At 42.3% G+C, this 26,402-nt stretch overlaps 3 protein-coding genes across 3 annotated transcripts; 2 read left to right on the top strand and 1 right to left on the bottom strand.

Annotated features, from left to right (window-relative positions):
* The first annotated feature begins 1,641 nt into the window (after positions 1-1,641).
* LOC132904950 (cyclin-dependent kinase 5 activator 1) lies at positions 1,642-14,865 on the top strand. The gene is made up of 4 exons (XM_060955808.1): positions 1,642-2,864; positions 3,633-3,875; positions 14,211-14,507; positions 14,646-14,865. Exons 1-4 carry the CDS (start codon positions 2,418-2,420, stop codon positions 14,739-14,741), a joined length of 1,083 nt encoding a protein of 360 aa, XP_060811791.1. The 5' UTR covers positions 1,642-2,417; the 3' UTR covers positions 14,742-14,865.
* A 7,862-nt stretch (positions 14,866-22,727) lies between these two features.
* LOC132904954 (uncharacterized) lies at positions 22,728-23,645 on the top strand. The gene is made up of 3 exons (XM_060955812.1): positions 22,728-23,019; positions 23,120-23,271; positions 23,340-23,645. The coding sequence occupies exons 1-3, from the start codon at positions 22,831-22,833 to the stop codon at positions 23,608-23,610; spliced, it is 612 nt and encodes a 203-aa protein (XP_060811795.1). The 5' UTR covers positions 22,728-22,830; the 3' UTR covers positions 23,611-23,645.
* Positions 23,646-24,059: 414 nt separating this feature from the next.
* On the bottom strand, positions 24,060-25,781 carry LOC132904952 (uncharacterized). The gene is made up of 5 exons (XM_060955810.1): positions 25,412-25,781; positions 25,263-25,313; positions 25,056-25,190; positions 24,769-24,985; positions 24,060-24,698 (listed from the first exon to the last, which is right to left on the bottom strand). The coding sequence occupies exons 1-5, from the start codon at positions 25,519-25,521 to the stop codon at positions 24,150-24,152; spliced, it is 1,062 nt and encodes a 353-aa protein (XP_060811793.1). The 5' UTR covers positions 25,522-25,781; the 3' UTR covers positions 24,060-24,149.
* Positions 25,782-26,402: the final 621 nt, after the last annotated feature.

Raw genomic sequence — 26,402 nt, forward strand, 5'->3', positions numbered from 1 at the left:
GCAAAGAGTTAAAAAGGCATGAAAGGGTATAGGCATAAAATTGCTCGGCGAGTCGAAAACCGCATAGCGGGAAACAGCCCCCACTCGGCAATGGCTGTTCTCCGCGAGGTAGAATCTCGACCTACGTTCAGGTCCCGCGGTCGCTTCCGGCCAAACATTCGCGTAAGGGCCGCGGGGCGAGAAGGTGAGGGGCGGTTATTCGTAAATTCGCAAGTAAGCTGGAGGTGGAGAAGCGGGCGTCGCGGCGTCGAAGGAAACGAAAGAAATGTTTGGGCGTATGCGGCGTGGCTAGCCTCTCTTCGTTTCACCTTCGTGGTCCGTACTTCACCCTTCTGTTCGGGGATCCCTCGCCGTTCCGTGTGTTCTCTCTTTCCTTCTCCGTGTTCCTTAATCTCCTTATCTCCGTCTCTGTCTTTCCACCCCCGTGAAATCGACGTAGCGCGTTTATCGAACGACTGCGCGCGCACCGATAACAGGGATGGGGCGTACTACGTGTTGGTTGGTCGTAGAAAGTCTGGCGGTGGACGAACGAACGAACGAACGAACGAACAAACGAGCGAACGAACGAGAGGACCGAACGACGACAACGACGAGGACGAGGACGAGGACGAGGACGAGGACGGTGACGGCGACGTCGGCGAACACGGCAGCCAGCAGACACGAATCGGAGCTCGCCGCGCCACTGGTTCCCCACTAGCTCTGTCAACATACACGCAGCCCTCGCGCGTTGTCAACAGTGACAGGTCGTGTCGCGTGAGCCGTCAAAGTGTTCGACATTCGCCGTCGAGAAGCGTGAATTGCGTCGTTGAACGTTCGTCCAATCGAAGAGGAAACTAGAAGAGATACAAGGCAATCTGGGATTAAGAGGAAGCTCTTGTACGGTGGATAAATCCTCTCTGGTTGGCCGAGAGGTTCGAGAAAACAGGGTGGTAAACAAAGAAGCGTTCGGGTGGCCCGAGAGTGAACGGCGGAGTGTACGTTCTCGTGGATGATTTGTTATTGGCTGGTATCGATCTATCGGCAAGGAAGATTCGAGCCAATCTACGAAATCGGATCCACGAGAACCGCGTGGAAACAACGGCTGAAAAGTGGTAACCGAGAGTGCGGCGAGAGTGCAGCGAGTGTGCTGGTGAACGGCACGGAAGTTGCGAAGGATCGTGAAAGAGAAGAGAGTTGCCAGAAAAAGGGGTGTACGCGTCCCCCTCGGAACAGACGAAGAGGGAGAACGGAGTAACATATCTGGTGAGGTAATTCGGTGTGTCGCTTCTGTGTTTTCATTCACCCGATTGATCCTCCCTCCGAAAGGCGGAGGGCGGTGAGGCATCGATCGCTCGCCATTTTGCACGTCGACCGACATCTTCTCCACGCATCGACGACATTTTCCCTCGTGACAGGCAGCTCGAGGAGGAAAGTTTTCGCGAACGAAACGACCAACGAAACGGTCAAGAAAAGAGTGTGCGCCGACTGTACGATATTTCTTGGTGGACTCGTTGGTTTATCGATCGCGGTTGGTCGTACAACGTTCTTCGAGGTTTTCTCGCAGTGAGAAGAAAATACGCGATCGCGTTAACAGTAGCTGACGAGACAGACGACGGGAAGAGGGGAGAAGGCGACGAAAACAGAGGCGAAAAGTTCGATAGGAAGTGCAGGTAAAGGAGGAGACAGGGTCGTTCACGTCGCAGGTAGAAGTCAGCAGGCTGGGAGGTCGGCTGAGCGAGGTGGTGGGTCCCGTCGTGGAGGAGGCCATCGAGCCAGGGGATGCCACCCCGTTGACGGGACCCTCGAGGGAATCCTCGGTTCCTCGAATCCCCCCGCCACCTCCGCACCGCGTTACAACATTGAGACCGCCGAGACCTCCGCCCACTACGTCTCAGCAAACACAAGATTCGGGTCATCAGACCCAGGAGCTGAACGCGGACGCTCAGAATTCGGGTCATCAGACCCAGAATCCTGGACAACAGACACAAAGTCCGGAACAGCAGCCGCGCGATCCGGATCACTCGACCCAAAACCCCGCACATCAGAATCCTGCTCAACAGTTTCAGAAAACGGAACAACATAGTCAAAACCCGGGTCACCAGACTTCGAATCCCGGCCACCAGAGCCAGAATCCCGGCCACCAGAGTCAAAACCCAGGCCATCAAAGTCAAAACCCGGGCCATCCGAGTCAAAATCCAGACCATCAGAATCAGAACCCAGGCCATCACACCCAGAACCCAGGCCATCACACCCAGAATCCAGGACAGCAGTCGACCAATCCGGGCCAAAATCCTGGACATCCGACTCAAAACGTAAGCCGACAGGGTCAGAATCCCAGTCATCAGGCGACGCAGACGCAGCAACAGCCACAGGCACCGTCGCAACAACAACAACAACATCAACAACAACAACAACAACAAGAGAACCGACCCAGCAGCATGGGTACGGTGTTGTCGTTCAGTCCGCGTGACAGACGCGGTTCCGTGTATCCGCCAACGGGACATCAACATCCCGCTGACTTCACGTTGAACAATTTCAATTACGAGCAGTTGAACAATGCGAAGAATCGGGAGAACAAGAGTGGCGTCGCTACAGTGGCGCCGGCGCCGCCCACGAACCATCCGCCTACGAACAATAACTCGTTGCAAAACAACAATATCAATTTGAATAACAACGACAACGCGAGAATCATTTCGGAGAAGAACGCGCTCGAGAAGAACTTGAAGAAGCATTCTTTGTTTATAAACGCGCTTTCGTGGAAACGGTTCAGCACGTCGAACAACAACAAGAAGAAGCTTGACAATAAGAACAAGAATATCGGCTTTAGGCAGCCGCTCGATAACATACCCATTGTCGATAAGAATAAGAACATACAGACGCCTCAGGTGAGCCTTGTTCTTTTTTGTTTTCTTAGTTTTTACCAAAGATATAGAATATTTGTGATCGTTTTTACTTAATTACTCATTGATATCAAATTTGCAAAAAATATCAACGATACCAAATATTCGTACTATATTTTGAAGTATAATTTTATAAATGTCATGCTTTTGGTTTTTTGCGAGACAGTCGTGTTACGAGTTGCGCTTTTGCGCCAATGTTCGCGAAACGTCAAAAGGAACCAGGAGCCAATGGCATGGCACCCGTCGATCGTATCGAAAGCTTTAAATTTTCCAAACGATAGAGAAAAGGAAACGCCGTTGTATAGTTTACGGCACGAAGGTTTACGTGGCGATTGCGGTAAAAGTGGCCCATTTTCGTGCAAATGTCCGCGAATCAGCCTCGAAACTGACTTGGCACTCTCGTGCGAAGAACATCGAAGGTGCTTTGACCCTAGATACGATCGAAACTATATCGATCGCGTCGATGTTTCCCTTCGTTTATTCCACAGACACACACGCGTACTTCTTCCTTCCCTTCGCGAAAAATTTCTCCAAACGCAACATTACTTATTCAGAGGCCTGTTCAATTTTCATCGTTCTAACTCGTCAAGAATTCCAGTTGAAAGCGGAAGTCGAGACTCCCCTGTCGATAAGGAATTATTTATCGCTAGCCACGCTGTGAAATCCGCTACTCTCCTTCTCCCTCTCTATGAAAGATAAATCCTCTCCCGCGAGTATTTTTACGAAGATTAATCTCCTATTCCCTCGGAGCAGACGAAACCACCGGCGTCGAACAACAATCATACCACGCACAACCCGACGTGCGAGAAGCTCGTACAGAAGCCTTTACCCCCGAAGCCAAGGAAAACCGTGATTCAAGCCTCGACTTCGGAATTGCTCAAATGCCTCGGCGTCTTCCTTCACAGGAAATGCACTCGTTTAAGAGACTTCCAGGCCGGCGACGCTGTCATGTGGCTGAGGACCGTCGATAGAAGCCTACTGCTTCAAGGCTGGCAGGTGAGTCATTGAGATAATTTTAACGTTATTTCAACGATGCGGCAAGGTAGGCTTACTTCGATCGTTCTCTGCAAAGTTTAAGATTGAATTTTAAGATACCGAGACTTAGATGAATAATTCTACCTAACTATATCCTTTGAGTCTTCGTATTCCTTCGATTCCACCTTAGGAACTTATCGTTAGACACTTTTATCGATATGAGAATTAGTTCGCAGACAAGCAACGCGGTCACACTCGATAACGAAAGCCAACCAATTAACGATAACGCGATAATCAGTATTTATCCCATCGACCTAGGTACTACCTCGTTAAAATCCATCGTTGGAATATCGCTCATAATGAGCGAATTAAGCGAGACACCAAGCGATTCAGCCGTTCGGTATCGTATTATCGTCGCGATTATCGACGAAAGATTTGATCAGCCTCGATGATCGAGAACAAACTTTTGGTCGCGCAAGATATTTGCCCTGCAGCTCAGCCAAATCCTCGTCCACATCCGTTTCACATCGACTCGATGCACATTGGGGAAGCGTGGCGAAGAAGAGAGGCGAATGAAAGTGTCGTTCTGCCATTTAGGCGATACGAGATCCGCCACGCGTCTGAACAGCGAGAGCACCCTCGACTCCTTTCCTATCGAAACTCTAACGCTCCTTCCATCGTTCGAAATGCTCCACAGGGTGTATGCATACGCCATGACCCACGGGAATACGTGGCTCCGTAATAAGAGCCGCCGAGGCCGCAGGTTAGTCACAATATGCCACGAAGGGAATTCAACTTTTTCCCTCGACGAAACACCAGCTTTCATTTAGACAGATCCATGTGGTACTTGGCGGCGCAATGAACCATTCGTTGCACACGTACAACGTGGGACACGCGTTCGAGGTACAGGATCGATCGAGCGAACTGCTCGCGATTTCCCTTTGAATTCGTTTCGATTTTGCCGCCGAATCGTGCTTTTATGCTAATATCGCGGCTTATGCAAATGTTATGAACTTGTAACAGGTTAGATTACTCGTTCGCTTGGCTTTCAGGTTTTCAACGATAACTTTGACGTATTTCTACTCGTTAACAAACGTTCGCGTACGTGTAGGAAAGCGAGTACTCTGGACGTAGGACGAAGTTGATTTTCGTGTCTAGTTTATCGAACATACCATTATCGCGTGTTGCTTCGGACACTCTGAATAGACGAGAATTCCATTTGCGATGTATTGTTGCAAAGTCGATCAACGCGCAAGACGTTGAAAGCGAAAGGAACGCCGACTCTTTTGTCATTGGAATATGTGGTCGTCACACGATGAATCGTGGGCGAAGGAATGGAAAAATTATTAGCGATATAGAAGCTGCCTCGATTGTTTCTGGTTTCTAGAATAAAATCTCGGAGAGAATGAAACATAATGGCTGCGAATAACAAATTGGGTCAAGTACTAGCGTATAATTAAACAATACCTTGAATTCGAGACTACCGCGAATTTATCGTTTTATTTTCGCCCACAAAATCGACACGAACGTTCTCCGATATCTAACCTGCTTTCTACAAGCTGAGGTTTTTCCAGAATCAACATATTCGTTCGTGCGACGTATCTCGTTGCAAGCGACGATTCCTTCCACTGTCCTTTTTCTTTCGCAGCTACGAAGGTCATTATCGATTATCCAGCTTACGAGCTATCACGCAACGCTGCATTAGTTTTTGCGGAAAACCATCGTCGATCTGCCCACGAAAACGATATTTACTCACCCATTGGCAAGTGACTCCTTCTTCGTCATCGGTGACGTTCGCGTCCCTGCTATCTTAAGCACAATTTCATCACGTTCACCTGAATCGGATAATTACCACCGATTACGTAAAAACATACTTCCACGCTTTCTTGTTCTATCCAGCGTTCGAACAACCTATTTGTCTTTTTTAAAAAAAACTTCATGCTCATTTTTTATTGCTTATGAGTTTCAAAATTCTTCAGATCTTAACCGGTTATTCGATTACCTGACAGTTCCTTAATCAGAATTTTTAATTAGCCGGGTTTTAATCCTTGCGAATACGAATACGAGAAACTTTGATTTTTAAATATTCTAACGTTGGAGACTATACGATACTAAACGATTTCCTAGGTTGATAAGTTCGTCGCGTTTATGGCGCACGCTACCGATAAAGCCTCCCCCTCGAAACGAATGCAACGGGGGTTCAGTTTATCTTTCCATTCAAAAAATCCTCCATCAACGACACTATCCTAAATGCTCCGCCATGACATCCTTCTATCGTGGAGGGATGCGTCAATTCTTTTATCGCTGTAAGTCGAACATCGACAGAAAAGAAAGGGAATGGTCGAGGAATAGCTCGAGTCTTCTAAAATTGAACTATCTATATTCGGAACAGGAGAGATTCGACTGAAATATTGATATGCTCGTGGCGCTAATCCAGTTCCGAAGGTTCGATCGAAATGCGACATTTCCATCGGCACGCGGCCGCGCGTTTCCAATTGTTAATATCGATCTTTAGATTCATCCCTGAAACGTCGCGCCAACAATAATCGAGAAATTATCTTTTTTATTTCCTTTCTTCTGATCGTAATGCATTAAGCATTCATAAAGCGTACTGTACATGGTAATTTGCATATATACAAATATATATATATATATATATACAAAAACTTGATTTATTGTCTTAGCTTGTGCATTTTTGCATCCATAAATCTTCTACAAACGCGTGAATATCCACAGTCTGGTCTATGTTTTTTTAATTTCGCGCGACATTGTTCGAAACACCGGCGAAAGTTTTTTTTTTTTATTTTATTTTGGTTTTTTTACAATTTGTCCTTATGGACATTTGGTAAAGTGTTATATCTTGTTGGTGAAAAAAAAATAAAATAAAAATAAATATAGCATGTGGGTGGCTACCTCCAGCGGGGTGCCAGCTTCGTTTTTTCTAAGTTATATCTTTTATGCACCGACGAAAGTCAATGGAAATCTTCGCGAAGATTCGTTCGTAGAATTCTTGCGAAGAAACGCAGAAAGCAATCCCCTTTTGGCATCTATCGAGGAGCTATCTGTGCAAAAAGTCACGAGTATGCGGTATTCCACGATGACGTTCGGGAGGGAAAGTAACATCGACGTAAACGTGCAGTCACGCACACGTCGATTCGTAATAAGGGTAGCATGGAGCTCATCCACGTGCGTGTGTTTATTCTTCTGAACGAGTGTACAGCGTAGGTAAATATACACAGAGTCGTGGCTTTCGCTGTCAAAGGATCTCTTTAGCGATCGCTGTTACCCTGTTTTTCAACCCCAAATCCTACTAGCCCTTACCGGAACGTTAAGCACTCGCGTCGGTCCCTGCTACGAGTATTCGATTTCCTGGCCGCTTTTCCTCCGCATTTGATATCGCGAATCTGCCTACGTGACATCACACACCTATAAAATCCACCAGAATTATCAGCGGAATAATTATTTTTAGCGCGATACTCGGCCGTTATGTTATCATCCACCCTTTTTCCGTCACCTACTTTCCTCCGCGGGCTCTCTATAATAAACTGACTAAAATCCTTTTATAGCTAGGCTCGACGCTTTTCTCCATTCCCTAGTTCATCTCCCATGCGGCACTAATTCGCACGTACTACGCGTACAGCGCGTATATATGTTGCTTTTTTTTTCTCGGCCAGAAATTGGAACGCCGCGCGGTTAATTATAAAGAACGGTCGCGAATCGATAGGGGGGAGGGGGTATCGAAGAGGGTGGTTAAGGCGCCGCGGAAAAAAAATGTGTGCAGCAATGTGCAGCATCGGGAAAACTGCGTGCAAGGGTGGGGGTGGAGGGTCACGTGCGTGGAGCGGCAACGTTGCAGAGCCACCCCTTAACCAGCGCCGTGTGGAAATATGCGGGGGACCTCGGTGCTGGGGACGTTCACCCTTCGGTTTTAATTGCAACGGGGAGACGACCTCTTCCCCGAACCCCAGAGCTTCTTACCCTCGAAAGAAGAAGCTTCCAGCCAAGGGAAAGGGGATTACTTAAAAAAATTGCAGCTTTCGTCAACCGTTTGCCAGCGTACCATAGGTTTATCGACACGATGCAACCACGTTACCCTACTTTCGGAAACTAGGATTTTTGGCGAGGAGATGTCTGCAGCAAGGGACGTCGAAGAAGCTTACAGCTTCCTTGATAAAGTAGTCGGTGTGTAGATTCAAAGATTAGGATTTGGCGTGTCGTTGAAAGTTGCTCGTTAGGGGTGAACTCCGACTCGAACAGACAAGTTTTATAGTTGGAGTAGAACAGGGTGAAGTAAGCTTATTGCTGGATGTTGGACGGATCGTGGCTGCATCGAATTATCGAAAGCCCAGCTAGTGTTACGTAAAAGTTGCCTTTATCGATTCCTCGCTGCGAAACCGAATCGCTACTATTATTAAATATCGGACAAAAATTTCTTTTATCCGTTAGGGCTGGAAAATCGTTCGTCTATAAAAAATGTTTGCCCTAAATATATTTTTATTTATACGTAAACGAACATCAGGTAAGCGGTTCGTAGTATCGAGAAAATATTTAAAAAAAGGGAATGGGAAAAGCTTACTTTGCTACTTTCTCTGAAAATAATTTAATACTCTACGAAGATGTTACTCCCGCCCATTCTTGTCAGGAAAGTTCAGAAATCGGGCGTTTCACAAGGACGATCGTTGCATACTTAATTAGTCGTGATTCGTGGTGACTTTGACGCAAGTAGGGCAATCAGATGCCCTGAATAATTTTCCATCGTGCTTTCTGCCACTTTTACTTCCAGATGCCACTTAATTCGACGTTAAGTGGCGCGCATAACAACGACGGTCATCGAAGCGACGACTGTAATGGCAAAATATACACTTTCTGAGAAGTTGCACTGCTCGTACGAAACAGAGCGAAAAAAAGCAAAAGCTCGTCAATTATTGGAAAATAGCGGTAGATGATATTTGTACTTTTCAATTTTAAAATTGTTATTCCATTTTTTAACGAGGTGATGTTTTTTAACAAGTGATGTTTGGATTTTTCTCGGCGTTGCTTTGCGTACGTAATGTAGAAATAAAATAATGCGAAAGCACGCTCTTTTCACTCTGAGGTTTCTACTCGGCGACGAAGAACCGCAAATCGATCGTGCACGTGCTCAAATCTAATCAGTCAAGGGTGACACATGCAGTCCGCCCTAGAAACACACTCACAGCGAGGGCGTCGACAGATTTCGCACACTTGACACGATCAATGGTAAAACTGATGTTTTCACAGAACACAGAAAAAAGAACAGCGTAAAAGGAAACGAATTATCATCGATACAATTATGTTCACTTATCTTTTGTTCCACCAGAATGACGATTTCACGATGATTCTCGAAAAGTACGCTAACTACGCTAATGTCGTCCTCCCAAAAAGATTATATAAAATTTATTCGTAATTCTACTTAACAACGAACTTTCAAAGCTTGCGATCGGAATATTTCATGTCTCGTGATTAGATAATCGAGTTTGTTTTATTTGTTGCAACAACGTTGCCGTGTCGAGTCGCATAATCTCCGTTCAGCGAAAACGATTTGCCAAACACGTTGTTCAACACGCAGCGTGGTCGTTCGATTTTTCGAAAAGGTTCGATCGCCATTCTAACAAGATAGATTCCGATCTCGACCGATCAACGCCGATTTAATATCGATTTAATCCACTTTCCCCGACGTATTTGTTCGTTGAGAAAAAGCACGTGACTCGAGAGCAAGCGTGACGATCGTGAAATACCGAAGCAGGAGCAACACGTAGATCGTTTAAGTTAGAACGTTAATCCACTTTGTCTAGACGGTAAATAGAAGAAGCTTGAACGTCATTGCGGAGAATCTCGTTAAAGGGAAACCATATGCCGGTGCAATCGTTTTTCGTGTTCACAATGTGGTTGGATTGTGACGACAAAGGGAAAGCGCACGTGTAAGATAGCCTATCTTATTCTTTGTCAACAGGAAGCCAAATAAACCGATTCCAGATTCCACGGTATCACGATAGGTAATCGCTCGTCCATCATGCGCCCACGTGCTTAATTATCCTTGGATTATCTTTCCGTATGCAACGCGTGCACGATCGCGATCATATGTGAAGCTTCTCAGAAGCCAAATTGGTCGACTGCATGTTTTATTCTCGAAAAATAAACGACTTACCTCTACACGTTCATTTATCGCAAAAACATAACACGAGATGTAGGAAATTGCAAGATAAATTTAAAAACATAATATATGATCGTTCGCTAAGTATTTATTATAAGTATTTATTTAAGTCGTGAGAAATTAAAAAATAGGGGACGAACGAAAGAAAACCGATTCCTGAGTTTTAGAAACTCATCCGATAGCCGAACGAGTGTTACTTAATATTCGCTGTCCAAACACTGTCCAGAGGCGGTATCGAATTCAATTATACCGAAGAGAGTGATGGCTCGAGTACGTTGCAACATCAAAGAGACACTTTCGTGCGGATGAGTGCGACCTCGAGTTGATTGGAGTTAAAAGCGTGTACCTGGTCGGGTTCTGGTCAGTCGAATTAAAGGTCCGTCACAGTCTCGTATGTACAGAGTCTCGAAAATTCAATTAGAACCGTTGAATCTTCGATAAGCTGATGAAAAACGCGGTTGCAGAGGTCCGTGTATGGATGCAGGCCGCTCACCCCAAGAGAATATCGACCGAGGGAACGAATATACCAGGCGGGTCGTGTGCTCCGTCGGCTCTGTATCGCCGTTTTTCTACCCTCGAAGGCTTTACCACAGAGCCACGTTATACCCGAGCAGGTGAGCTCTGTGAACCGACCAAGACACGCGGAAACTCCACGGATACGTATCGAGTACATGCCTCGGCGAGGTCTTTATTTTAAAAATAAATCGCGCCTCCTTTGCCGTGCCATCGTGTTCTCCCCGTGTTCAGCTCCGATACAGGCTGCCAATTAATATCGAAAGTTATTATCTGTCCTGAAAAAACGGAAATAGCCGGGCTAATAATACGTCGAAGCGCGATGTTTTGTAACTTAGCTGGCCTTTTTTCTCCTTTTTTACAAGTTCGCGCGGTAAACTCCCTTTCGCTAAATATCGATCGGTTTCCTTTCCTTCCTTTTGCGGGCTACTTTCCTCTAGTTCTTTGCTTTCTTTTCACCATTCGCTCGGATCTTCTTCCTTTCTTCCTTTGTAACGCGCACCACAATATCGTTAACGCGACCGCAAAGCTCCGGATTCTATCACGATAGTTACGGCTATCACTCGTGGCACACTTCCTGGATCCACCTGTTACGATTCAAGCAAACATTTCTGCCTTCTATAGCCTCCGAAGCGATCTTCCACTCGGTGGATCTTCTATCGTTAAGAGAAACTCTGGCACGACGAGAATCGTGCTTTTCATCTACTGCGACATACGACTACGTACAGTCTCGTTTATAAGTATTAAAACACTTACAGTAAATAAAACGAATCCCAAAAAAGATGTAAGACCTTTGCAAGCTTCTTCTGCGTATTCTGAATCTTATCCTAACTCCGACCAATCGTTTTCTTCGTAATATCGCTCACATTCGTTATATTATCGCGTTTTGCACGAGTGATCAGTAAATATCGTAATACTTGTGAAAGGGTGAGGGGAGCGTATGTATCTGGTAGAAGCACCGACGTCTCCGAGTATTGTGACACGTCAGAGCTGTTCGTTGGCATTGAGCCGTGTACCAACGCTTTGTACCGCGTAACGCACGCGTTTAACACGCTTAACGAGAAGGCGACGATGACGGTGGTGCAACAACCGGCTGGGCGACAACGCGCTGGCAAAATCGCTGCTACCCAAGAGGAAACGCGTAGTATCGGGAGCATCGATTCTGTCAGGTCACCGCGGGGTCTCACTGCCGGTGCATCCATATGTGCATGAAACCACCTCCCTATACGCCGTTGAACCCTCGCCGATTGAAAGAACCGCCTCGCCTATGATCACCACCGTACGTTTTAATTATCACAAAGCATTCGTTGTAATTGGAGAACTACGAGAGTGGGGCTAGAGATTGCTTCAAGGGTCAAAGACTCGCTCCGCTTTGAATATGAAATCGACGACGTATGTGTAGGTGTATAGTAGATAAATATACATGTGTGTATAGAGCCTTCCAGTAATCGTTTCTACCGACTTATTTTTTAGCGTAGTATCTTTTCCTCCTCGATAATACTACAATTACTATAACGCTCTGTGTATACCTGTATGTACGATAGATACTTAGATGAAACGCATAGAAAGTACCGAAATTCGATTGATTTTGAAAGAGGTTTGCGCGACATTCGAGACACTTAATTAATTAATATCTTTCTCTCTAAATGTTTCAACGTTGTCTGATATTCGAGACAGCGATTGTAACAATCTAAGTTTAGCTTTCTTATAGCTTTCGTATAATATATCAACTATACTTACGTATTACAGCGATAATATTGACGCAAAGAACGTATCGATGAAACGTTAAACGCGTGTGATTTAGTCACCACCGCTTACCTGTGGAATATGGGTGTATTCTGATGGATGTTTGTGTAAATATAGGTATTTACAAGCCACGCGTATACACGGGATAACTGCGTGTTAAGCGTAAAACGAATACGAACTGCGCGATTATCGTATACGCGCTGAAGCTAACGAAGAATATATTATATACCAGTGGTTTAAGCGCACTCGACAAACCAATGCACTTTGGCTTGTGCACTCTGGAAGCAAGTCGACCTACGCGCCGCGTCCTAATTCGCTAATGACTCGGAGGACTCGGTTTCTAGAGCAAGGAGAACGCCTTTGGTAAAGGACAGCTGACAAAAGTGGACGATTCCAGCCGCGATCGCTAATATTTAACGCGCTAAGAACAGGAATAGATGTGTAGATCGTGATATACGATATTAACAACTTCGTTTACGTAAATTGCCTTATGTCTGACGAAGAATCGATTGCCTACAATTTGAATCGTATAGTCTGTACACCGATATCTTTTAAAATAATGTCAATTTTCTCTTTATCGGAGTGTAATTGAATATACCAAATGAGTTTTTATGTTGCCATTAACCAGTTTTCGAAAGATGGCTATCTAAATTCAAAAGAATATTGGCTAATGCAATCGACGTTAGGAAAATTTTGCGATAAAGTTTGATGAAATTTTATTTTCATCAAAACGGTCTTCTCATATCCAAAAACTCCCACAACTGATCGTAGATGAATCTTCGAAGCCTGAAGATCAAACTTACCACGCAAAACAAACTTTGTTCTCCTTCGCTTCTTAGTTACGCTGTATCTAAATAAATAGGAAACACGTAATTCCTAAATGTTAGAATTTAATCTTAAAGTTAAGATTAATAATCTGTGGAAGGCACAATGTTTATGTTGAAATAATATTCAGTGATATTTATTAAACAGAACCAAATGTATATAAGCGAGTGACATGATTAACAACGTATGGAGATTGTTGATTGTTGGCCAGTTGCTCTCAGACTAGACTTAGGTAGTCACCCATGATCCCATGAGCATGACCTGTGTAAGTGTCCTGTTCAAATGCCTGTGCGGGTGTCTGTGTAAGAAAATTTGCGCCTATGCGTGAAATATCGTCGTATTCCAACGCTAAAACCTACATATATCGCCGAAAAGAGAAATACGAAGGTACCGATAAAATACAAAGTGCACCGAGGTAGAAGTTTTCCGTTTAACAACGACGAACAAATCGGAGAGTGCAGCGACGGGTCTTCGTGGAAACCGCGAAACATCGTTTCCCCGTGGAGGTCACGATGAGAGGAAGACCCTTTGCAATCGAAGTATCGACCGCGGCCGGAGTGCCGAGTGCGACAATGCCGATTGCAATTTCGTAAGCGCGGCACGTAATGCGACACTGCGCGTGAATCATCCCTTTCTACCGGTGAACGAGTATCGTCTGCCTGCCAAGAAGAAGCACCTCGCTTCACCTGAATGCACGGGGCTGCGCCGGCGGAACAACAATACGTGCGCTCCCCTGCACCAGACATGCATCGAATGTCCGTCTAGCCCTCTATATTCGTAGAAATTTTTACCTTGCTATTTTCGTTGATCGTTGCTTATGGTAACTCGCCTGGACATTGATCTTTTTACGTTGAAGCTGAGGAAAATAGCAACAATACGTATTTAACGTGTGGGCGATACTCGTTGACTAAGTTAAATACAAATGTAAAGAAAGATGCATATATGAGAAAAGACAGGTTTAAGTTAGTGTTGATATGTAGGTGTACATTACGCGTTATGATATTCGTTATTGGTTTAAAAAAAAAAGTGGTGAGCTATATGTATGAAATAACATGGTTGAATGTTTAAAGTTGGTATTAATATAGAACGTTTTTCAACAGGATGTCGCATTCATTAATCCCGCCAACGTTGTGTTCATTTATATGCTGGTGAGAGAGCTGGTCGACGGAGACGAAGCGTCCGAGAGGGAACTTCAGGCGACGGTATTAACGTGTCTGTACTTGAGCTACAGCTACATGGGTAACGAGATCAGTTATCCCTTGAAACCGTTCCTCATCGAGGACAGCAAAGACAAGTTCTGGGATAGATGCCTGTTGATCGTCAATCGACTGAGCTCCGAGATGCTGCGAATTAACAGCGAGCCAGGATTCTTCACGGAGGTCTTCACTGAGCTAAAGGTTTGTTATAATTTATATTATTAGTCCGCTCTTTGATACGCACGCGTGCTCTCTAGATGCTCGATCGCGTTAGAATTAAAATTATACTATAAATTTTAATTAAGTTTCGTTTAACCGAGTACGAAATAAATGAAACAGGCTTGCGGAGCTGGCGATCGAGGTAGTCTGCCTGGTACCGGCCTCGAGCGGAGCCTCGTCGTCTCCGGAGTCGCGGTACCCACCAAGGCGGCTTGACGGAGCTACACACACTTGCTGGTGCGCATCGACAGGCACGGCTGCGACGTCACGACACTCTGACGACGGCCGTCGCGACGACGAGGAGCTGCCCCCGCAGCTTGACCCCATAGCATCGACCTCGACCTCGACGTTGCATCGACAGCCTCATCAGCATCATCATCATCATCGATCTAGCCGCGACGATGGAGAGCCAAGCGGACGATGTCCGTCCTGTGGTCAGAGGCGACGCGAAGAGATCTACTATACCATCGAGGATCTGGACGCGATCGAGCCAGCGCCTCTCGAGCCCCAGAGAACGCCAACGTCCCAGAGAACATGCAGCTGTGACACGTCGGTCGACGCGGTAACCGATAGGGATCGTACTGATGTACGCAAGTACCGTAGCATCGATTCTAGATGGACCGACGGTAGCTTCCTCTCTCCGGACGACGCGATCTGGGACCTGAAGAAGCGCACCAGCGAAGGAACCGAGTTTCGATGGGCTCTACACACGTCCAGCACCGATCTGGATCTGGCCAAGAAGACGAGATGCAGCTGCCATAGCCTAACACCGGAGGACAAGAAATCGCACGATATCCAGCGAGGTGATCTCAGAAAGCATCATAGCGCGGAGACGGACAAATGGTCGGTGAAGCCGGATTACTTGCAAACGCCGATGCACGATCTGAGAAAGCACAGCAGCGACGACACCAGAATGGCCAGGGAAGCCAGGTGGCTTCAAGTTCCGGAGGTGTTGCCAAATCCAAAACCGAGGTGCACTTGTCCAAAGTCGAAGATCTTGGCACCTTCACCGCCGTCGGAACCCAAGGAACCGCCTGAACCGGAGAAACCGACGATACAGGAGCCGGAAAAGAAACTGTACCATTCTACGTCGTTGACGGTGGAACGTAAGGAAGAGCGGACTGTGCAGCTAACGGCGGAGAGGCCGGAACTGAAGAAACACGCCAGCGAAGATACAAGGCTAGTGAAGACCGAGAGGGTCAGGGAGAGACCGAAGCTGGAAAGATCTCACGCGAGAGTCGACAGCCAAACATCGAAAAAATGGGGCGTGAAGGAGAAAGTGAGTAGCCCCGACGAAGGGAAAAAGATTCGATCCAGATGGGCGATGAAACCGCACTTCTCTTTGCCCGTCGAGAAGAAGGACTCGAAATGGAGGAGTCAAGACTCCACGGAAGGGTTCAAGAGCAAGAGCTTGAAGGAACGGCCAAAGTACAGTATTCGAAGGAGCATGTCACCAGAGCCGGATCCTCGACAGATGTCCAAGCTGGATAACAGAATCGTTCGAAGATTAATCTCTCCGGAGATCACGATCACGAACGCCAAGTGGGCTCCGTACGAGGACGCTTCTCCTCTGCCGACGGTCGGGATCAAAAAACGGGAGCCGAAGCACATCAGCGAGATCAAGTGGACTCCTTACGACGGTTCACCGACGGAGGGTGGTGGCGGTAGTTTCGCGGTTCAAGAGCCGGAAGAACCCAAGTCCTGGTCGCCCTTCCACAACGTAACGCCTACGCATCATCCACCTCCAGAGGCGACTCCCTGTAGAAGCGACGACGAGGACTTTCGATGGAGAATTCTTAACCAAGTCTCCGCGTTTCCTATCTATCAAGGCGGCTGGAAGGACGAATCTCCGGAAAGAACTCCACCTAAAAGAATACAGTCTCCGGTAGATCTGTCTCCGCCAATTTGGTCTCCCCAGGTTCCTGTCACTCCCGTGAAGAGACAGAGATCGCAACAGCAACAGTACTCTCCGCAGCCTGTTCACAGGAAGAGTATCGTAAAGAGTCGTGGCTTGTCGAAGAAAAAGGCTCTAAGGGCTAGATCAGAGAGTAGTCATCAGAGCGAGGACAGATTGATACCGCCTGCTGTGATCGTTCGCGCGGCTAGCGAGGAAGCAAAGGGCCGTCAGAGGCCGCAGTTGATGAGATCGAAAGCTTTGTTAGAGGTTCCCGTGACGATGGGGATTACCAAGAGATCGTTAAGCGAGGAGGTGCCCCGAATGCGTGCTCGTGAACGGGCACGTGCTCCTAATAGAGCTCGCAGCGAGGAGGTGCCCCAATACGAGGACCCGTGGTTTACTAACGACAGGTTAGCTGAAACGACCGAGTTGCGGGAATACGTGACGACGGTTTAAGTGGGGACGGTAGAAACGGTTGACGGTACTCGAAATCGAAGCGAAGGTATTTTATAATTAATTTCGTCCCTCCCTTTCGTCTATACGATGGGAAGGAGGGGTGGCGTTTCTCATAGTTAGCCCGCTTAGATATTTTGTACCGGTGTAGAAGAAAGAGAACGTTAAAGAAAAATTTGCGTGCAACTGCGATGACAAGGTTATTTCCGGCTCTGACATTCACTTTGTTCAATTGCTGCTTCTGCTTCACTCATCGTCGACGCGTGATGAATGAGTAGCTAGAAATCGTACTGAGACCGTGGATTCATGAGAGCGAACGAACAAGGCGAGGAAGAAATTTACGAACACCGTAAACGATGTATAGTTACCATTGAAGAGGAGCGAAAGAACGAGAAGATAAAGATGACGTGAAGGCTATCCACGCTGGCGTAATTCCACATCGTTGGCCTACGAAACGAAGACTACGAATCGAAAATTTCGAGCATATACCGAAAGAAAACGGTTGAAGTAGTAGTAGTTGAAAAGTCAACGATTCTTTCTATAAAAAAGAAAAAACAAGAAAAAAGTAAAAAAGAGATGTTAAAAACTGAACGAATACATAAAGGTCGAGGCGAGGGGTCAAGTCAAGGACTTGGGCCGCACCAAGTTCGCGTCACAACGCTTGGAAATACTCAAAACGAACAAACCAGAAATCATGGTAGCCCTCGTGTGAGCGCTCTTCTGATAAACGAAGAACGATTTTTCGGCTCAATAATACTGAACTTTTTCAGCAACACTGAGCACCGAAAAGTACAGCTCGACGCGTTAACGGTCGAACGTAATATTCGATTAAATGGTACATCCGACATAACGATAATAATACGAGCTTAGATGTTTAAGTATAGTTGATATAAATATCGAATATAAAGGAGAATGGAAAGGCAAGTTACAAAAACTATGCGATTTGCGTGTTGCTAATGAAAGAGCAGGCAGATCGAATACGAGAAAAGGATCGTAGGATAATCGAATGGAAAGGAAGACGAAACGAAACGAAACGAACGATACGATTAAAGTGCACTGTGAGGATTATACGAGTAAATCGATCTCGTGCCAAGAACGAGACGAGAGTATAAAAGTTCGTTCGGTGAGTCGTCGGGGCTCGACGAGAAGGACACCTTTGTTACATATTCCTTTCTGTTTTCGCGAATAAGAATAAAAATCGCGTCAACGACTCGTCGTCGTATAGTGAAAATAGTGGATCCCTCAGGGTCTTGGATGGATCGATTCGCGAATGCATAATACGCATAATTAAGTTCATACACGAAGTAAAGTAAAAAAGAAATGAAATAAAGGGGCCGCTGTTTGACAGCTGAGCTAAATCACATTTAGCAGCCCCTATGTGCCGGCGCGTGCAATATTAATTAGGATTATATTTACAGTTCATTGAATAGCAACTTAAGGATGGGGTACTAAGATTAAGCGAAACAAAAACGCAACTAATCCACGTTATCGACGGCTGCACGTACTTATTAATGACTATGGTATGTTTTTTCAGTAGCGAATCTTTTTCCATTGACTGGTAACCCGTGGAATCGACGAAACTCGCGGCTCGTCGAGGATTTTCGAGTACTGTATACATATTGTAAAACGCATATGCTCTCTGTACACACGTTCGTCGGTCTCTTGCCGGCTTCTTTAGCCGTGATACTCGATCGTTTTAGATTTTTGATATTATTCCAAGGAGATTCAGACGTTTTTCTGACGATACGGAGGAAGCCTCGATTCAAAGTCCATTTTGTATTTCGATTTCAATGTGTCCCCGATCATCCATCGGTCTGTGCTATACCGATTAATCAGTGCTTCGAACGTGTCGCATATATTTACACGAACATAAATACAAGAACACAGAAACGAGCATTTTATTGACTCGAAGCATTTAACACGTGTGTTACTTTGTTAATTAATTTTTCAAAGTAACATCTATGTTAGCTGTTATGAACAGAGCTGAACATTTTCATGCATCTGACATACATGAACACATACACCACGCGTACACACAGATTTTGTACATATTTTTAATAATGTATAATAACTATAATTCTAAATTACGAGTACCACAGTATCCAACAGCACAGTTGCATAATGCGCGTGATCGTATTATATCGTGTATGCCAAAAGAAGAGAACAAGAAGAAAAAGAGGTAAAGAGAGAAGACGTATTCTGTTAAAGAAAAAAAGAATTTTTGTAGTAACTCGGGACTTCCTCCCAAAGTCTTCGGACTCGAATTTTTTGTTTGATCATTCATTTTCCTCGCGGTTTCTCGATGTCGTCTCGTTTTAAGAACCTGTTGCAAGCAACGTGGAGGTGGTTTTACGTCGCGGGGGTGTGAAGTAAGTTAAATAAGAAAAAAGAAGCGACGGACACTTTAATTCTAACTAATCGCACGAATAGAAATCGGAACTTCCGGATCGGTTTCTAAGCCCCGATGCAGACGAGCGTCTTTTATCAGCGCGATATCGCTACAATCATACGCCTTTCTTTGTTCTCTCAATTAACAATAACCAAGCAGACGTAGGATCGCAGTGATATCGCGCGAACAAACGTCGCTCGTTTGTATCGAGCTTTATTCGTCAGGCACTTGACGCTATCGCTATGAAAAAAGAAAAAAAAAAAACAAAAATTACAAAAAGAAAAGCGTACAGAAAAAACTCACAGAGATAAAAATTATTTTCTAAAGAATGAAAAAAAAAGTGTGAAGTAAGAGAAAAGGAGAGAAAGTGATCGAGAGAAAGTGAGAGAGCGAAAGTATGATAAATTTAAAAAAACTTAAAAAAAATATTTAACGGAAAGGGATTAAATGTCAACTACTTTGCTTGCGCAAGAATCGCGCGAGGAATAAAAGAACGGAACAAAAAAGAAAGAAGAAAAAAAAGATTTAGAAATAAGAAAGCTAAAGAGTTAGACGAATATAATTCCCTTTTTTCTTCCGCGATCTCGTGCTCGTGAATTTTTTCTATGGAAGTGCGGGTGTTTTAAGACGAGATCGAACAAACTAAACAAATTGAAAAAAAAATAGAAAAATACAAAAAATCTACAACAGATACAACAGTGTAAGAAAATTAAAAAAAAAAAAAGAGAAAATGAGAGATTAAACAATGTCTAAAGTACTGCGCGCCAGATTTTACCGTTGCATAGCGTACGAGAAATTCTCACTTAGGTATTTGTAAGTACCGTTTAAGGGGGTGGGGGGGGCAGTCTGCAGATAATTATACGCCATTAGTTGCATTTGATCGATAATATATTTAATTAGTTGGCAGTTATCCGTGGCTAGCAATCTGTCTTTCTTTCGTCGACTCACGAAGGATTCGTTTGATCTCGAGAAACCGTGACACACCATTTTCTTCGTTCAGAAGTTAAGGATTATTCTAGCGTAAATCGTTAGCGGATAGAGTCGCGCTCTTTTTTGAACGCTTCACTTTACATTTCCCCTCGAAGGCTCCAAGGGTTTTTAATGACTCAACACATACACACAGATATCTACGCATACACGCATAAACATATACACGTATACATACACGAATCCAGTCATGTACATAAAAACGCATGTGTGTACTTATGTGAGCTGTTCCCAGAAGACTATGATCATTTTAGACGTACGAGCCCTATCTCTTGTTTCTATTACTTTCTTATTCTCTCGCTACGTATATTTAAGAACGCCGATGTTGTAGCCGATTAACGATAGCTGATAAATTACGAATATGTACTTTTACGAGAAAAAGGCTGTTGTTGCATTTATTGTTTAAAACTCGACGATCGTTCGTAGCTGCACACGAATATGATATAGTATTTATATAGCGAGCAGGATCCTTTCCCGATCGAGCTTTCTCGAGATCACACGCGAATCTGATTCGCGTGGTCGCCTTTAGAACGAAGCGTATAGATACGTGACGTCGAGAAGGGTCACGATGCGTTTTTCATCGGATACCAAAGCATCGTATACACGAAGGTGTTCCTTTTTGCGTTTGAAATTCCACATGGATCGTCGTTCTAGACGATTATTTTCGCGAGATGAAAAAAGGCGAAGGAAACGATGCGACGCGATCAGTTCGCCGAATAGGATAAGTTCGAAAGAAAAGAAGGGAAGAAGAAGAAGAGAGGAAGGAGAAAGTAGAAAAGGGACAAAAGAAGGGAAACAGGAAGGAGCCACGCCACTTATATTAAACGTACTATAATAACGCGCTGCATAGCGATTCGTTTCTTCTCGAAGTACACACGTATACATATACATATATAGGTTCTTTCCTTCGTAGTGCATACAGTAATTAATTCCGACGTATTCATTGCGTACTGTATAAATGTATACATAGCGTAATGTATTAATTGCGTAATTATCATTCGGATGGCGGCGATTTTAGCGGTTTCCGTGTGCAGGGGAGCCTATAAACGCCCGTTACAAAGTGATTCATAACATGTTATTTCTATAAGAAGAAAAGACTCGGGCACGTTAAGATGCTACACAATGTAAAACAAAGAAAAAAAAAAAAAGAAAAATAATATTGTATCTGTGCTGCCATTAGCGTTAAAAAGGAGAAAGAAAAAAACAAATTAAAAGAACAGACAAAGCCAAAATATTATAGTTAATGAAAAACACGCGGGTATTATGTACATATAAATACGATACACCTAGACACGTACACACATTCACATGTTCCACATAGTGGATCATGCATGAAGGTGAGAAAACACATACATATGATGACATATGAAGACCGGTATGTTGTGTATGTAACATACGTTTATCTATATATATATATATAGATATTATACGTATGTTTCATACAAAATATGGGTCTTCACGAATACAACACGTACATTACATACCCAGCGATGTAATTGATAAGTAATTTAATCCCGACAAAAAAGATTCGTTTCGCGGTATGAGAATGATTTTAGGAGCCTTCGTGTTGAATAATTAGCAGTCTCATTCTATGTATCGTATAATCGAGAGATCGAGTGACCGTGATCAGTACGTATATATCGATAAAATCATTAAATGACAAAAAAAAATGCAAAATGATGATGAACCTGTTAAAAAAGAATTACGGTTCGTAGTGTGTACTGTATTCGAATGTGATCGATTTGTTACTTATGTCCCCGATTATTGTTACGTTGTGCTTTTTATTATTGCTGATGTATTTATTATTATTATTATTACTATTATTATTATTATTATTATTATCATCATCATCATGTTTATTATGTCTCCGAGAAGTATTATCATCATTGTGAATATTATTAGCTCTATGACTGCGATCATTATTATTGAATATTATTTATTACTATTGCTATTTATTATCATTATTATTACTACTACTATTAAGCGAGCAAGATCGACCGCTCATTTTTTTTTTTCTAGTTGAATTTCTCTAGTCCCAATTAGAGTACTGTCGATACTTAGTCTCCCCCGTCCCCGATGTATTTGATTTTTTGTCAAATAATCCCAAAATGATACCACGCGTTGCAGGACACATAGTTCTTGCGTAATAGAGTGATGCATTACCTGTGCAACAAATGCAGTATACAACCCGTAAATATGAGGTCAATGTTGATTTGTTTAAATAAATGTAAGTTTGAAAACTCATCACGGACGTAATCATTTTTGCAATCATTCTCCCTACGATTCTCTTGCCGATCAAAATGTAATTAGATAAGGTGAAATCTATTTTATCGGCACATACATAAAGTGCATGTGCGGTACATTTGAACTTCACGCTTGTGATATGTATACATAACATATGTAGTTTACACAGTGCACTTCTGGCTTGTCAAAGTACGTTCAAGATAACGAATATGTCACGTTCCAGATTAGTATTGGAAGAACTACTATGAAGTAAAGATAACTTTTAAAATGGAATTATTGCCTATTGTACATTGTGTATATAAACGTATAAACATAAAGTATGGCGACGTGTCAAAATGGCCGATCTCAACAAAGAACTAAACGAATATCTTCTTAGCAGTAAAAATGAAAAACAATTCAAAATTACCGTACCTTCGGTGACGATACCGAAAGCGAATATTGGAAAATGGTTCGGTAGAAGCGAAGATGATAAACAAGAAGCGGGATGGATCCAAGGAACACAAAAGGAATGTTGTCCTAGCATGGTTTGTATATACGTTTTAGTATAACCTAACCCTCTAAATATTCTTAAAAAGTCTACATAAAGTCTACAAAAAGTTAACAAATTCCATCTTTCCTCAACAGACAAGAGTACAAAGGCTAGTAGCATGTGTTATTTGCTTTTCTATGGGTATACTTTGTTTCTGTTTGTCGGCGATTTATATCCCAGTTTTGCTCCTTAAAGCAAGAAAATTTGCACTTCTGTATACATTAGGAAGTGTTTTCTTCCTCTCAAGGTAAGTTGATAAATACGGACGCCACTGTTGGGAATAAAATAAGATTTATATTGAATTAATTTTTATAGCTTTTGCTTCCTTTTTGGTCCATTAAGTTATCTAAAATCATTATTCAGCGCTGAAAAAAGGTGTTTCAGTATGTCCTACTTTGTAACATTAGTAGGAACACTTTATTGCGCTCTGCATTTACAATCTACTCCACTAACAGTAGTCTGTGCTGTTTTGCAATTAATAGCTATGTTATCATTCTTGATAAGTCATATACCAGGAGGAACTAAAGGCCTAATGTTTTTTACGAGAATGTTCAAGTCTTCGGTAAATTCTACATTGCCTGTATGATACTACAATTACTTAGGCATTAAATATATATATATGTGAAATCAATATTGTATCTTTAATTTTAATATTTTATAAAACTCTATGTATACAATATTTATATGCAAATCAACGACATGCTATGCTGCATGTATTTATGTGGACGCAACATATGTGAAAGACTGACTTGTATTAACAAATAATCAGACTTTATATACTATGTATAATAATAATATGTTTATCTGTATTTAAAGGAATGAATTAGTAAAAACACTTTTGTTATAAGAAATAAAAAATAAAAGTTGTTATATATATAAATTAGTTATATGAAAATATAGTTTTTGTATATAATATATCTATATGTATAAAAAATAGAGTTTTGTTATTTCTGTATATTTATATATACATATACATACATATATATATGTATATATATGATGTTGTAAGGACTATTTATTTAATAAAATAAAAAGTGTATTTGTATATTCGATATTTATTAATATGTAAGATAAGAAATTCTCTGGTTACATTCATGAAGTATATGATACTATTATGATGCGACATTATTTTTTATATTTGGGAACTTTCGCCGCTTTTGCACGATTAACGTTACCCTGTAAGCGTTTGACTTTTAAAGGTAAATATTTAACATTTTCAGATGTATTAGTAACTCTTGAAAACTTTTTTCGTTTTGTCGGATGCTGATCTTCACGAATATTAATATATCTCGTATGTTTCTTTATACTTGTATCGCATTCATCAGAATCATAATTAGTTAAAGAAATAAAATTATCTTGTTCCTCTTTTTTCACAATGAGCTCATTTGTGGAACTCATTTCTGTTATGCTAGGTGGAACAAATGCCCTTTCTTTGCGTGAAGATCTATACATATATACATTTGTAGATACTGTATGTTTAATTGGCTCTGAGGAGGCTCGAGATTCACTCTCAACGCTCCTTTTGTCTTCTTTATCCAATGTAATCTGTTCTAATGTTTCAATATCTTTGAATAATTGGAGCCTATTTTTTGGTAAAGGTACATCCTTAAAAATATCACATATTGTTGTATAGAGAGGATAAAAATGATGATCTGTAAAATCCATCACGACATTCTGAAATCAAAATAATAAAAATAAAATAATATCAGCAAAATGTATCATTTATGTATTTAAATAATTATACCTTCAAGGCACATGCAGCAGATGCAAATCCTATGGCGTTTAATGTTACAGTTTTCAATTTAGGCAACAATAATACTGGTATTTTCTTATTTTGTGCCATATAAATAACATGCTTTATTAAAAGCGGCGGTGAAATGTTTGCATCCATTAGAATACAACAAATATTGTTTTTTTCCAAAGATCTTGTGATATGATTTATGCCCAAGACCACAGAATTTCTAAAAATGTAAGTTTTAAAAGTATATGTAAATCAAAGAAATATGTAACAATATAGTTAAGAATATTTACACTAATTCTGAATTAGGAATATTCTCTTGTTTTAAAAGTGCTTCTTTTTTGGCTTTTATACGTTCATCTTTCTTCATATGCCTAAGTTGTGACCATGGAATTAATTTAGACGGACGTTTTATAGATGGCATTAATCTACAAATATGAATTATAAAAGCATTAATTTATATCACTATCTTCTATGTTTTACAATTTTTTAAAACCTACTTGTTTAAAACATCTTCCAACAATGGACACTTTCCTTCATCAACAATTGGCCTAAAAATATACATATATATATAATGCAAATATAAACATTTTTAGTATAGTATCTTTAAAATAAAATTATTAATTAGAATTATAGACTATACACTTACCAATAACTATCTTGTGGTTGCGCTAAGACATTTCGTAATCCTTTGACTGATCCTTTTTTCGCTGACAATGACTGTCTCTGTTGTTGTTTTGTTAATATTGGAGTAGCCATAGCAAAAACATTAAAATATTGATATAGGTTAGCTTTCACGTAGACACATTGCAACACGATAGTATCACCATGATTAGTGCCTCCTGTCGTGTCTTAACATGATAATCGAATCAGAGATGAATAGAGAGAACTCTCATAACCATGAGGGAAATTCAACCAAAAATGTATTTTACGAATTACCGCTCCTGACGGTCAAATAACCGAACTATTCCCATATTTCTTTCTTCGGTATGTTTGGTGGGAGAAATAACTGTATGTATGGCGAAAGGAGAAATGTACAAAGTCGTTGACTCGAACAGAATTGGCCAAAAGCAGGGGCTTATTGTTACTGGCGATTCGAAAATGAGCGGTAAAACGGTGAGTCGTATCATGAGCATCTATAAATTTTTGATCATCATTTTCGTATGTGAAGAATAGTTTCACTTTCATTGGTCGAAGAACGGAATTAAATCATTTGAAAATTACGCAATTACACAAATTATATACAGAAAATTATGAACTCATTATAAAATTACATAATTAGTAAACTTACTACATAGGAGGTGACACGATTTCGATAATTCTTGGAATTTGATATCACTACTCAGAACTTTCGAAAGCTGTTTTGTGATCTTTTTATGCCATTTCTATTTGAATTTCTCGTTTACCTACCAAAAGCACTATCGAGGAAATGTACGTAAAGTTCCAGCGTTGGTCACTAGAGGTCCTTACTGTTTGTTCGCACTTTTCGGCTGACTTTTTAAACATTAAATAGGCGTTCTTTCTGTTCATCTTTGATTGAAGCAACTTCTATCTATAATCTAGTTGTTGTTTAAAAGTTCTCCTTGTATATATTTATTCATCTCCTGTATTTCCGATGTTTTATCGGTTAGAAGAAAGAA

This window comes from Bombus pascuorum, chromosome 3 (genome assembly GCF_905332965.1).
Source record: "Bombus pascuorum chromosome 3, iyBomPasc1.1, whole genome shotgun sequence".
Lineage (NCBI taxonomy): Eukaryota > Metazoa > Arthropoda > Insecta > Hymenoptera > Apidae > Bombus > Bombus pascuorum.

Coding starts and splice junctions, on each gene's coding strand:
- LOC132904950 (XM_060955808.1), top strand. CDS start 2,418: ATGGGTACGGTGTTGTCGTTCAGTCCGCGTGACAGACGCGGTTCCGTG. Junction 2,865..3,632: donor AGAACATACAGACGCCTCAG/GTGAGCCTTGTT, acceptor CCCTCGGAGCAG/ACGAAACCACCGGCGTCGAA. Junction 14,508..14,645: donor AGGTCTTCACTGAGCTAAAG/GTTTGTTATAAT, acceptor TAAATGAAACAG/GCTTGCGGAGCTGGCGATCG.
- LOC132904954 (XM_060955812.1), top strand. CDS start 22,831: ATGGCCGATCTCAACAAAGAACTAAACGAATATCTTCTTAGCAGTAAA. Junction 23,020..23,119: donor AGGAATGTTGTCCTAGCATG/GTTTGTATATAC, acceptor TTTCCTCAACAG/ACAAGAGTACAAAGGCTAGT. Junction 23,272..23,339: donor AGTGTTTTCTTCCTCTCAAG/GTAAGTTGATAA, acceptor TAATTTTTATAG/CTTTTGCTTCCTTTTTGGTC.
- LOC132904952 (XM_060955810.1), bottom strand. CDS start 25,521: ATGGCTACTCCAATATTAACAAAACAACAACAGAGACAGTCATTGTCA. Junction 25,314..25,411: donor CAACCACAAGATAGTTATTG/GTAAGTGTATAG, acceptor GTATATTTTTAG/GCCAATTGTTGATGAAGGAA. Junction 24,986..25,055: donor ATTCCTAATTCAGAATTAGT/GTAAATATTCTT, acceptor TTACATTTTTAG/AAATTCTGTGGTCTTGGGCA.